Source organism: Micropterus salmoides, unplaced genomic scaffold (assembly GCF_014851395.1).
Source record: "Micropterus salmoides isolate LMB-PRFRI ecotype aquatic unplaced genomic scaffold, ASM1485139v1 Ms_hic_scaffold_10, whole genome shotgun sequence".
Lineage (NCBI taxonomy): Eukaryota > Metazoa > Chordata > Actinopteri > Centrarchiformes > Centrarchidae > Micropterus > Micropterus salmoides.
Window position 1 is genome coordinate 5,657,843 of NW_024040041.1, and position 14,067 is coordinate 5,671,909.

The window sequence follows — 14,067 nt, forward strand, 5'->3', positions numbered from 1 at the left end:
AATCTGTAACAAAAGTATCTTTCATCCATAAAGTTTTAACTGAGCTCTGTCTCTACATCACAGTAACAACTTTATGGCCACTGACTGCCTGGAGAGTAGCTAGTGTTTGGAAGGGAGAGGAGAGCTGTGCTGCAGCTCAGTGTTTTTCCACCGGTGTTTTTGAGAGAGTGTCGGAATAGTCGCTCAGCGAGCATTATGACACACATTTTGCTTTCATCCCTGTGTTGTCACAGGAAAGCGGCTGGACTACAAACGAGCTGTTTTCAGGCAGTTCAGAGCAGAGCTTTCTGTGGGAGATGGGAACTCCCTTTGGGCTGGACTTTGGGATTTTTCACTTTGCAAACCTGTTACATGCACAAAAAAGATATAACTCAATAAAGGAGAGGGAAAAAGCCAAAAAGCATACAATGACCTCTTTAAGGCCACACAATTTGAAAGCTATGTACTCTGGTGCCATCCTGTGGTCATATGAACAGTGACACTGTGGGAGGCGGCAGCGGGATGCCACTAACCCCTTGTATCAACCGATCTCCTGTAGGATGTTGTGGGATTTTGCATTAGGCTTATCTAATTTTTTTCTACATACTACAATTTATGCCATCAGATTATTGTGAAAGATGCTACAATCACATTCTTTTTTCTTTAAAAAAAAATTATATCAAGAGATCAGTTACAGCAAAGCATATAAATGTTTCTTAGAGCTTATAAAAACAGATAACACCAATTAAACCCAACCCACCAACCAACATAATAATACAAAAAATAATAGTACTGTGTTGAAGTACACAGACAGGTTTGCCAACAAACCATCTATCAAAAAGAAATACATTTAAAAAGAAAGTATCCAGTAAACACCTGTAGTAGACTTTACCACAATTTAGGAAAAAAATGAAACATTGATAATTTATAAAATAGATTATTCCCCCCCCATAATTCTTTTACCTTGTCACAGTTTTATAACATGTACTATTTTTCTCGCCTCCTTATGACAGCGCCAATATAAATCATTATCTTTTAATTTGTGCTTTTTCGAATACCATCAAGATATTGCATCACCCCAGCTGGAGATATTTTCAGCAATCTGAATTTTGTTTCAGATTATCAAAAGTTACCCAGAATACCTTGAATATCAGACTCAGCTATTCGAGTCTTAGTATTATACCATTCTGATGCTTCAGTTGTCAAAAGGGATTACTTGGAACGTGACTGTTGGGATTACAGTAAAACATAGATTGACCTGAGTGTGTCCCAAATTACAAAGAGATCAAACAAATATGTTTCTACTTTAACCCAGGCGGGGGGCTTGTGAGCGAGCAAATCTCAGTGTGTTAGTTGTGCAAGTGAAAATGAGCAATGTCTACAAACTGTCTAACCTAGGAAGGTATAACGTCATGTGGTTAAAATGAAGCTTTTTCCATGATCACATAAATGATTCTACACATTTGTCCTAATCTTTTAGGAGCTGAGGGGTGACATAAAGGTTACCTTGAGGATCATGATCATTTATTAAATTAATCCTACCCAATAGAGATACATCCCGTTGAATCTCTTGAAGTTTAGCCTGCATCATTTTCCAGTATCCAAACTGATTCAACAGATTTTTGGTCTACTATATTGAATTATAGAAGGCGTAGCTCAAGCATTGGATGTTTATGCCTAGTGTGTGTGTGTGTGTGTGTGTGTGTTGAAATGAGGTTGAAGTTGTGGTGTCACTGCTGCAAAACACAGTCCAAACCGTTTTCCATTGCCTCCGTGCTTTGCAGTGTTCCAGGTGCACAGGACACTGCTCCTAAGTCTCTGTCTCCCCCGTGTGCTCAGGTGGGTCACGTGGACAGCTCAGGGCGGTGTGTTTTGGTACACGCGGCTCAGCGGGGCCACCTGGAGGTGCTGCGCTTCCTGCTGAAGCATGTGGACTGGAGCTGCACTTCCTGCTGCGGCCAGAGGGCGGCGAGCAGGTGCCAGGCGGTGCAGCAGGCTCTGGTTTCTGCAGCCAGCATGGGCCACACAGAGGTCAACTGCACGCGCATACACACACACACACACACACACACACACACATATTTATGTGTTTATTTTGCATTAACATTTGTTATTGTGTGTGTGGTTCTCTTGACTGTGTGTGTGTCTATGTAGATAGTATCATACCTCCTGGATCTTCCAGAGGAAGATGAGGAAGAGGAGGAGAGACCTGAGATCAACGCACCTGACAGTCTGTGGGGAGAGACAGGTACTACAAAAAGTGCCCGATTAACTACACATGTTCATACTGCATGAATACTACTCGACTACTCAATGCCAGTGCAGATATTTGAATACTACTAATACTACTGATTTCATATATCTATCTGATCAAATATTTATTTTGAATATTTAATACATAGATGTACATTAAAATAGTTGTAATTTGTAGTGCACACACTGCAGTTACTTTACATTACTAAAGGGCAGTGATGGATTGAAGTGTTCATTGGCCCCTAGGCTACACTTTTTGTGGGGCCCCCTGCCATAAAAGTAATTCACTCCTTTCTGTAGGGGTGGGGAGTTGCACCTTTTGCGTTCGGCCCGACGTTATCAATTAACAATTACAAAATAAATTTTTATTTTGTGAATAGATATAGAATCGTCCCTGTCTGCGCCGCGATGCATCAACAAATGGATCCCCACCCCCGCCCCACCCCTACCTTTCAGGCAATAACCTGCTGGAAATATGTTACAGCACATGCATGTGAGCAGGACAGACGACAGATACATAAACACACACACAAGCACAGCCGGTAATAGCCTGTAAACACAGCTGTGCCTTTTAATGTGCCGGCTCAGACCCAAGATTCATATTCAAACTAAGTACACAGTTTCAGCGAGCAATATTTATGTTAAAAAAAGTACAGTTTCAGTCCTTTTGTGTGCGTTTCTTTCCTTTGTTGTAATACATACTGTGTGTGTGTATATGTATGTGTATATCAAGATGGAGGACAGGAGATATATATATATATATATAAAAGGTATCAGTGTCTCCCAACTCCAACTGACAACTGGACACAAATTCAAATCAGCGACAGACACACAGTCTGTGATGAGATGAACACAGGACACATGAGATGAAGGAAATGCCAGAGTGTGCCACAGTGCCTGAGGAATTTATTGCAAAGCTTCCTTAAATAACGCACATGAAACAACAAATCCTGTCAGCCATAAAGATTGCCCCCCCCTTAGAGTAGCATTGGAACTTCTGCCTGTCAGCTGGAACGACTGGCGGAGACGTCTTTCATCCCAGCGGGGCCCGGGATCGACACTTCAGACATGTGACACAGTAATGTTCCTTTAAAGCAGCAGGGCACTTTGACCTTTATCACAAAATAGAATGACTACAGAATTTGATTATACGTTACTTTCAGATGCATCCTGATTAAGATACAGCTCAAGATAATAACAATACCGTACTATTGCAATTGATGAAAGAAGCTAACTCTGCTTTATATGTCGAAGCCTTTTATTATTTTTTAATCTGTTTTTACTTTTCATACTGCAACATATTATAGATGCATCTTCCACGACTCTTCATAATATTGTTGTTCTCTTTGTTTTTTTTTTGAACTGCAACCAACTCAAATAAAATGCACCACATGTGCGCCGTTATTTCTGGAAACTCTAATGTGTTCGAAATGTGTTCTTTTCTAAACAGTTCATAGAGTAAAGTCTGCCAGATCATTTCAGGTCTAAATCCCAGATTCACTCCTGTTCAACCAGACATTCGTTTACTCTTCATCTTGCCAAACATCTTACGAGCAGAGGTCAATTTTCAATCAGAAAGGGAATGGAACTCTTCTTCTTGTTTGGTTAAAATCCCACCATCCCTTACGTGCAGTGTTGTTTCATGCCACAACAAATATTTTACCAGCGTGAATTGTAACAGATGTTTTTGTTTGAAACGTGCATGTTTACATTGAGAGAACCAGTTTCCAGCTGTCTCACTCTCTCTGTCTGTCAGCTCTGACCGCAGCAGCAGGAAGTGGCCGGCTGTCTGTTTGCAGGCTGTTGTTGGATCAGGGTGCGGCTGTTGAGCAAGGCAACAGGCGGGGCGTGGCTCCGCTCTTCAGTGCTGTGAGACGTGGCCACTGCCAGGTGTGGTGGAACACACAAACACACACACAGACAACGTTTTAGTTTTGATTCCTGCTCCAGAGATGCTGATGATGTGTCCGTGTCTCTCGGTCAGGTGGTGGAGTTGTTATTGAATCACGGGGTGGAGGTGAACATGGTCGACCACCAGGGTCGAACAGCTCTGATGACGGCAGCCTCAGAGGGACATATGACCACTGCCCAGCTGCTACTGGATCATGGTAACCACATGTGTATTAACTGTATTAACAACCACAGCAACAATAGCTTGATGACAAAACAAATTTGTTTTTATTTATGTTATTTATTGCAAATTCTCTTACAATTTTTATATCCATTTAGAGTAACTTTATTTTTTTTTAAAGGATGCTGATAATGTTGTTTTGTAGACTTGGTGATAAGAAATGACCCTGATGAAGGCAGGTTAGTCAGTGAACAAAGCATCGTGTTCTGGAGATGAAGTTGTGCAACTTGTTTTCATTTGAATGAATCTGCACTAAAGCTTACACAGTTCTGTGTAATGGATTCTTTCACACAGTGTAATCACCTAATCCTAACTCAGACATCTGACCCTGGCATTATCTCTGACCCTCTCTCCCTGTTTTCAGGAGCCTCTCTCGACCAGACCGACAAGGAAGGGTTAACGGCGCTGAGCTGGGCGTGTCTGAAAGGCAAGCTCCCATTGGTCAGGGAGCTGGTGGAGAGAGGCGCAGCCACATCTCATGCTGACCGCAGTGGACGGACACCTTTGGATCTGGCTGCCTTTTGCGGTGACCCAGAAGTGGTGTGTAAAACACAAGCAGTCGCTGTTGTATTTTCTGTATTTTTGAAATGGTGCGTCTGTCACTGCATTACCTGTCCAGAGTCTGCGGAAGACAACGTAATGCGGTCATGTCCATACTCTAAGCTAAATGGGTCTTTACAAACTGTTCTTAGTATTTCTTGATAGAAACAGTGAAGAAAGCTGGTGACAAGACTCCGTCCCTTTTAAGTAAGAAATCAAAAAAATCAAACGCCTTTTTATATCCACGAAAGATATTAAACCTCGCCCTTGTTTTGTGTCCATTTCTTAGGTGCAGCACCTCGTGGATCACGGTGCGTCGGTGGAGCATGTGGATTGCAGCGGGATGCGTCCTCTGGACCGAGCGGTCGGCTGCAGAAACACCTCAGCTGTCATCGCTCTGCTCAGAAAGGGGGCCAAAATAGGTAGAAACATGACGGAGTAGTGCTATTCCTATGATTCCTACTGAGAGATACAGACAGGAAATGAGAGTGAGAGAGGGGTATGACATGCAAGAAGGGTCCCCTGACAGATTCAAACCAAGGTAACATAGTGACTAGGCCACCAGAGGGCCATATGATTCATATAGTTACCATATTAGCACATCTACATTATGACAATTATTGTTTTCCAAGGAAGGCTCCCCCTGTTTCCAATCTGTATGCTAAGCTAAGCTAACCGGCTGCTGGTGGTTGCTTCATTTTTACCATACAGACATGAGCGATATCAATCTTCTCAGCTACTGTAACCCTCAGAGAGAAAGAAAATAAGCACATTTCCCAAAATTTCAAACTATTCCTTTAAAGATTGGATGAAAGTGAGTGTAGAAGATGCCTAAAAATATGAGAGCATGGCTCATGTTGATTTGTATGGAACCAAGGAATCCACTTTTTTCTTTTGTTTTAAGGTGTTTCATAAATGGCCACGCCTAAACCTCTGTGTGTGTGTGTGTGTGTGTGTGTGTGTGTGTGTAGGACCAGCGACCTGGGCCATGGCGACCTCTAAACCAGACATCTTAATGGTCCTGCTTAGTAAATTGATCCAAGAGGGAGACAGATTGTACAAGGTAACACCCGCAAGCACAGACAAACTTAATCACACACATATTTAACCAGACACATGCACATTGTTTTGAGATTGTAAGTATTGTGTTTGTGTGTGTGTGTGTGTGTGTGTGTGTAGCAAGGTAAAGTGAGGGAAGCTGCTCACTCCTATCAGTCAGCTCTCCAGAAGTTTCCAGGGGACGAGCTTAAGACGTTCAGACAGCTGAGAGTGTGTGTGCTGCTCAACCTGTCACGCTGCCGCCGCAAGATGAACGTGAGTCTCTCTCTCTCTCTCTCTCTCTCTCTCTCTCTCTCCCCCCCTACACACACAAACGTACACGTTGGAGACAAATTTAGAATCCATGGACTTGAAATCACTCCTAATTTAATTGTAACCCATGACGTGCTTTAGTTTAATGCCAAGAAAGAATGCTCTTCACTTTATTTTGAAATTAATCTCATCTGTCACAATCTCCTGTTCTCCATCTTGATGCACCATCATGAATTCTTTTTATTTGCTTGCAGGATTTTAGCCTCGCTGAGGAGTTTGCCACCAAGGCGCTAGAGCTCAAAGCTAAATCCTACGAAGCCTTTTATGCCCGGGCCCGTGCCAAGCGCAGCCGCAGGTAACCATAGCAACATAAGGACAAGTTGAATGGAACAAACTAACCCTAACCAAATCACTTTAAAAGTACAATGCATTAAACTAATAGCCATGTCTTTTTTATCAATGTCCTGCTGAGAGTCATTCTTTGATGGTTGTCCTGTCTGCCAGTTTAGCTGCAGAGTTTTTACAAGTTAACTGGAAGATTAGTGGAAGTGTCAAAGGCGTGGGCCACACAAGTACAGGGCTTTTGTCATTGTTTGGGAGCTTTGTAGCCTCCACAGTTTCACACCCCACCCTTACGTCTGTTCATAATAGTGTTCTAATGCCATTGTAGTTTGTCCATTGTGTACTGAAGTGAGAAATGTTTTTATTAAAGCGAGGATGAGTGCAGATTCAGCCTCACTACCCTGTCCTAATCCATCTTGTGCCACAAGCCAAGGACACTGGAAATGAGCCAGGAGGCTTGGATTGCCAGAAGAAGAATGTGTGCTTGTGGGGTCCCAAATCCAGATTTACTTTAGTGGGTTTACTCCCTTTGCATGCTGTTCTCTTGAGCTAATGGCGCTAGGGCGTGTCTACACACTTCCAAATCAAGTCCCCTGTAGTTTAGTATGACTAGGGGTTGTCAGTTTCCGGGTGTTGCTGTTGGGAGGCGTTTCCTTTTCGCTTTGCTTGTCGCCAGCAGTAAATACAGAGGCAAGACATAACAAGCAGATCACGATAAGCAGTCATGCTAGACGCTTTACACAAGCCAAATCAGCACAGGTTCCTGTAATTAAAACTTCATTTTAAGTCTTTCACAACGTCCGGCTCATTCCATTTTCTATTACTCATTGTATTGGAAATGTTGCCTCTGAGATAATTCTAGCGCAATGCCATCTCGCAACATTGTATGTGAAAGTGTTAGCATAAAACACTGGGTCAACAACTCACCGCGGATGCATGTGTAACTTTTGTGCATCTCATACTTCTAAAGAGAAACTCCACACCAAGTCTTGCACGGAGGAAAAACATTGAAGCACTGACCTCTCTGGGACTAAAGACTGAGTATGGAACACTGACTCAATGAGAAATATATTAGAAACATGACAAATTAATGTATTACTTTTTGTAATAGTTTGGACCTCTGGACTTCTCTACATCTATTATAGGAGCTCTCTCTTTTTATGTCATCTTCAGACATCGTATTTCTGTTTTTGCTTTCCCTCTCTCACCATTCAGACAGTTCCGTGCAGCCCTGGAGGACCTGATTGAGGCCAGCCGCCTGTGCCCATCCAACCGGGAGATCCAGCGCCTGCTGTCCCGGGTCAAGGAAGAGTGCCGGCAGGCTGCGCAACAACAAGACTCTCCCCCTCCTTCAGCACATCATGTTTATCAACCGAATATGCCCATGTCCATCAACGAGGCCAGGTGCAGAGATTCAGGTTGTTTGCAGGTGCAGGACAGGGAGCGGCTTACCGAGGAAGAGGAGGAAGAGGAGGAAGAGGAGGAGGAAGAACAAGAGGGAAGCCAGAGGGAAGGAGATGCTCCTCCTCACTCCTCTCACCACCCACCTGTAGGCCAAAGTCTTGACACCCACTGCCGCCCTGGAGTGCCATCACCCTCCTCCCTCTCCCCCACTCACCTGTATCATCACCTCCCCAGCCCCACTCACACCCCCTCTTCTTCTTCTTCCTGTCACCCTGCGCCTCCCCCCCCGTCTTCCTCCTATCACCACTTCAGCCCTCCTCTCTCCCCAATGCAGCATCAGCAGCGTGCCAGCCCAATGTCGGAAAGTATGCCTGCATTGTCAGGAAATGGAGGTCTGCACCACCATCCGCAGTCCATCTCAGCCCTCCACTACTCAGACCAGAACCAGGGAGTGCAGCAGCAACACCACCTGTCCAATCAGAGATCCTTTCCTAAGCAGAACCCTGTTCAAGGCCAGTGGCTCCAACCAGCCAAAGTCCAGGTTGTGAGATCCAGTCAGCCCAGTTCCTTGGCTCACACCAGCATGGTTTCTGCCTACTCCCAGTTTGGCCAACTGCCACAAGAACTGGCCGAACTGGGGGAAGGCATTTGCCCGGGCCCCCTAGAAATCAGGCCTAACCTGCCAGTTTCATATCCACTAGATGATGTGGATGTCGACTTTGCTTGCCAGGCAAGATCTGCATCTGCCTATGGGAGAGAAGGAGTAGGGGATAGGGCGGGGCTAAATCGGTTTGGGCAGGCCCGTCAGTTCAGCCGCAACCAATCCAAAGCAGCCCACTACCCCATGGAAGTTACTGAGGCAACAATGGTGCCTCCTGATAACCTTCCATCATCACACGATTATCAATACCATCACCAGGGGGGGCTACGACGGCCGCTCAGTGCCCACCCAACCTCTTCCCCCACTAATCCTCCCAGGCCTCTTGTCCACTCCCAGGGTATCAGTGTCCGTTTCTCCGCCAGCAGCTGCAGCCTCGCTGGTGGGCAGCCTGCTAACCATGGCCCAGGCTTCAGGTCTTCAGCCTCCGCCCAGCACATGGATTTACCTTCAGATGTGGGAGGGGTTACTGGTTACCATGATGACCTCTTTCTGATCTCCTCTCCCCAGTCAGAAATATGCATGGAAGGAGGCGGTACTTATCCTGGAGAGGCGGGCCGATCATCAAGGAACACTCCTTTTATGGGCGTTAGTGACCGGACCGCGAGAGTGCACCAGCAGTATCAACAAGCTCCATCCAGTTCAGCATCCTGTCTCAGCCCCAGTCGCTCCTGGGCTGTGTCTTCAGTGGACACGGTCGTCACCTCACCTAGCAAAACCCCTGTCAATCAAGGAGGCTTCAGTCAAGCCCAACCATCCTCCATCGCCTACCACAACCGCAGCAACAACAATGCCCGCAACGGTCACCTCCTCCATGACAACCAGCTCGACTACTACGAGGTGCAGCCGGGCAGCGGTCCTCAGGGTGAAGGCTCGGTGCGGGTCGCCAGTCAGAATCCCTCCTACCTGGATGTGAAGCTGGCTCGAACACTGCCAGTGATCCACAGCTACTCAGACAGACCAAGTGACAGAAAGACAGGCCCTACCTCTCCTGTCAAACCAAAAAGACCCTTTGTAGAGTCCAATGTATAGAGAAACAATTAAATCTTAAGTCAAGAGACAAGGGAGGAGGGTTAGTGAAGAATGGTTCAAAAGAAGCACTCATATATTCCAAGATTCACTGGGACTATGGAATTATTAAGGCCGGGCTATGCTTGAAACAAACTAGTTTCCGCAATAACTGTTCAAATCGTGGCGTGACGTGGACAGGCTTGCTGAGTTGTTGGTTTGTGAAAAATAAGTACTTTGTTTGAAGTATACCGACTCCTTTATTGTTCAGAAGAGACAACGCACAATGAGGAAGAGGAAGATGTGGAAGCAAACACTCTAAAAATCCTGCTTTTGCCTCTTGTTCATCCCTGGCTTACAGTACATTTAAAACAGGTCTCTGAATGAACTCCGCAACTCTAGACAGTGACATTCAGTCAGACAAAAAAAGACACAGAAGCACCACTATCACCTTTGTCTGCTGCCGACGCCTTTAAAAAAGATTTTCAAGCGCTTAAATGAAATTATGTGAACGACTGGAAACCTGGATACAGTCTCTGCAGGACCCAGGCTCTTAAACGAGTGCCAGTCAGATGCCGGTCAGTGAACCAGCCCCAAGCCATAGTTTGAGAAACTAGGACGACGCTGTCATTGAATCAGCACTGACTTGCTGTATATAAAACAAATGAGTGATATTTATCTTTTTTAAGTTATATCCGTATTAAACTGGACAAACATTGTCTCTCTTAAAAATGTATATTGCTTTTTATTTGGATTTGCCTTTATATGTTTGTTTTGACTGAAATGTAAACCTTTTCAAAGAGACTAAGTAAAGTTGAAGTCCTGCTTCGCTCAGTTATGGGTCCACAACATCCCTTCCTGATCTGCAATGATCATCCTGTAAAAATGCCTTTTTAAGGTTTTTGATTTTTTTTTTTTTGTTGCTTCAGGTAGAGCTGTTTTTGTTGAAGGTCTTTTGTATTCTGTAGTCCTAAAGGCCCTGATTCATGTAAACCACAAGAATCCCAACTGACACGCTAGGGCCCTTTACACCTGTTGCCATGGAAACATTTACATTACAAACATTTACAGTTTACATTATAATTCAAGAAAAGCCAACTGTGCGTTCGCTGCACCCTCCCCCCAACACAGTGACTGTTCAATCATAGCTTAGCAACGGTAACTAGGCATGGCCTGTCAAGCTCTGTATTTCTCTGTCACATTGAAGCGGTGTGCACCTATACGTGACATAAAGAGGGTGGCATATCTTTTTCCCCCTAGCTTTTCCAAAACCAAAAACACAAGAGCAAGTGTAAGGAATGCATTTCAGCTGCGATCATTAGCGTGTCTGGCTAACTAGCCATAGTATTATAGTATTAATTGAGCGTTACTGCCTATGCCAATACTAAATTACTTTGGTTGCAGGTTACGCATCACAATTAATAGCATAGCATATCTATGTAGTATGTATATATGTAGTTCTGCTCTGCTCCTGTATTTCATGCAGTTTATGCTCCAGCAACCCCAGCCAAATGAATTAATTTGCTGCTTTTCAACCAACTCACAGAGCTAACGTTAGCTTGTGTAACCCTTCCACCATCGGCTCCTGAAATGAACTCCATAAAGAATGAAACCCCTTTAAACTCTTTATACTTTAAACGCTGTAAAATTGTGAAAGAGACATCTCATTGTACAATAAACCCGTCTAGAGACGCAATGATTCTGACTCTCTCCAATGACCAATGAGAGGCTAAATAAATAATCTTGGTTTCAGTAACACAATAAATACAGTACTGTGTGAATTAACACACACAAGTGTGGAAATGGAAATAAAATAAAGGTGACAAACAAAACAATTAATTTAGTCTTTAGTCTGTGTTAACCTGAGTGCGCTTTTGTTGTAAGCAGGCTTGCGTTAAGGTTTGTCGGCGCACTCAATGTTGTAGCTCATTAAGAACAGAACAGCAGTAACGCCATGTTTAGAGTGAAAACAGCTGCTACCACATATGTAGAAATCACTTTTGCCAGACCTGTCTCAGTCTGCAGCAGCACAGAACTCATAAGCAGACGAAAGCAAACCCTCAACGATAGCAGACACAGCGCCAGGCAAAAGACTTGAGACGAGCGCTGAAACTCCTCTGGACCGTAGGCGGCGAAACAGCCCACTTTTCTTCAACGACGGCAGCAGTGGAGCTACCCTTGCTGGCTCGCTTCACAGTCCAAAAACACTTTATCAGTCGACCGTCCCAAAGCTCTACATTCAGTGTTCAACACAAAAACAAAATAATGTAATAATTATTTGAATGGAGCTCTTCTGGTCTATGCATCGAACACAGGACTTGCTGGACTGCTCGACATCTGACTTCATCCATGACCAGTAGAATTGATCTTTTATTAGGCCCTATGTTTTGTCAAGGCCTAAATGACCCGAGTCATCACGCAGTGTTTCCATTATTATCTTCCAGTACTTTTCTGGCAAGACCCAGCTCCAGACTGTAGTGTTCACATTAGACGACTGGGGGTTTATTCTGTTAGGGAGCTGGGGCCGTCTAGAGGTACAGGAGCCCAGGGACAAGCACGTTCTTCAGTCTCTGGTTCTCCTCTGACATCTCCACGGGTCAGGACCGACACACCTGACTCCACCCGCTGCCACTGCTGTGTGTTCGCTGTCCGGACTCTCCATCTGGAGACACAAAGACACTAACTGGACTTCAGTGTCGGAGAGAACCAGAAAATGATAATGTTCCAGTACTTTGACCGCCAGCTGCCGTGAACAACTCGAGAGTACATCTATTAATCGCAAAAACATTAAACAGAGCAACAAATAAATAATGAAGTGGCAAATCTTATTATAGATGCACAAAACACTTCTAAGGTACATTAACACCGACTGAATAGAAGTTATGCATCTTAACAATAAATGAGCTAAGAAAATTTACAAATAACCAATATAAATCAGCTGATTACTCTTGTTTAGCTAGCTACAGCTGATAAACTGTGACAGAGAAAGTTCTCATTTCAGATGGCAAAAGCAACGGTTGAAATAAGAACTGCTTTGGCTTACCTCGGTCTAAAATGAAGGCCCGATTGTTCCAAAAAGGACTGAAAGCTTGTGGTAAATCTGATCCTCATGATTGTAAACAGAATATTTGCTGTCTGAGAATGGAAAGCTTGACAGGCGTAGCGACAGTAACAAGGGGAGGGGGCTAGTTGTCCAGAGAGGGTGTGTCTAACGGACAATATTCAATAAGTTGGACTAAGCGTTAATTTTTAAAAATGTGTTTTATTCACACGAATGCCTGTTCTTTTGTAAATTTCTTTATATGTTTCTATTGAATCAGCAGCTTGGTTTCAGAGTTGCTGACGCTGATTGAACCTCTGACCTCTCTGGCGCGGTACAGTCTCTGTGACCACTGCCCTTATTTCTTACTGCTCAGGAGTCTCCAGCCGTGAGAAGATGCGGTAACTTAAATCACTCTGGTTCACAAGCCGTTTTCACCTGTCACTGCCGGTCATGGTATGTAATTCTGGCCAGTTTGAATGATGAACTACATTATTAGCAAGTTGATTGGATGTTCAAGACTAGTTTAAAGAGAAAAGGCGTAGCCAGATGACAAAATTGTCCGTCAATAAAATAATGTGCCGTGCTGTACATGTATAATGTAGCCTCCAACCTGCATAGGGGTCTCGACCCCGAGTTTGAAACACCACAGGTAATCAAGCTTAATCCCTGCCTATTCCCACTTGGTGTGAAATCTGTTAGTGGGTTTACTGTGGGCTTTTTGACTGTGTAAGATAAGTGAATTTAAAACCCAGGATGGTTACCATAAGAACATTAATTGAGCATTTAAAACAACATGAATGTGTTTTTTTTTATCAGCTCTTGAAATTACTGACTGCTGAATTAACATTACAGAGAGGAATAAAGCTGAATGAAAGACAGATGCATTAAGTCTATCTCTCTCTTTCTGGGTGTATACAGTCCCTATACAGCATGGGGACTGACCCTTGGAGCTGTCGGCATGGATCTTCTTTCACACAATCATCTGAACAGCACACAGGGACTGAATATCCCACGAGTTGTTCCAAGGGAACAGGAGGGTCCGTTTGACCCCGGGCAACAATTGCTATATTATACATACACATCTCTGGAGCAACTAGGGGTTAAGTGTCTTGCTCAGGGACACAACTTTTTACTCTTTGTGTGACTTTGTGTAACAAGATTAAGGCCCTATTTTAAACAATATATGTGACAACTGCACTGCCCTTTAGGACAGGTGGACCAAAGTACCCTATCTGTAAATGAGTGAGCTTCACCCACCCCCCCCCCTCTTTCCAGCGACAGCTCTTTGAGTGGTATTGATCTTCTCGTATCACCCTGAGCAAGATGTCAAACTATTTCTTTAATGTTACAGCTGCTTGAGGTGGAACTCATTTGAACTACAATATACTCTGTTGGGCA

At 44.1% G+C, this 14,067-nt stretch overlaps 1 protein-coding gene across 4 annotated transcripts in view; it reads left to right on the forward strand.

Moving 5' to 3' along the window:
• The window catches only part of LOC119896365 (protein TANC2-like), a 64,197-nt gene extending 50,650 nt beyond the window's left edge, over window positions 1-13,547 (forward strand). For all 4 annotated transcript variants that reach the window (XM_038709815.1, XM_038709810.1, XM_038709803.1 and 1 more), the window contains 10 exons: window positions 1,819-2,010; window positions 2,134-2,227; window positions 3,989-4,122; window positions 4,217-4,340; window positions 4,728-4,903; window positions 5,193-5,325; window positions 5,875-5,966; window positions 6,083-6,217; window positions 6,469-6,569; window positions 7,772-13,547. In XM_038709815.1, the coding sequence (XP_038565743.1) occupies window positions 1,819-2,010; window positions 2,134-2,227; window positions 3,989-4,122; window positions 4,217-4,340; window positions 4,728-4,903; window positions 5,193-5,325; window positions 5,875-5,966; window positions 6,083-6,217; window positions 6,469-6,569; window positions 7,772-9,650 (3,060 nt within the window). In that variant the 3' untranslated portion in view covers window positions 9,651-13,547. The remainder of the gene's footprint in view (window positions 1-1,818; window positions 2,011-2,133; window positions 2,228-3,988; window positions 4,123-4,216; window positions 4,341-4,727; window positions 4,904-5,192; window positions 5,326-5,874; window positions 5,967-6,082; window positions 6,218-6,468; window positions 6,570-7,771) is intronic.
• Window positions 13,548-14,067: the final 520 nt, after the last annotated feature.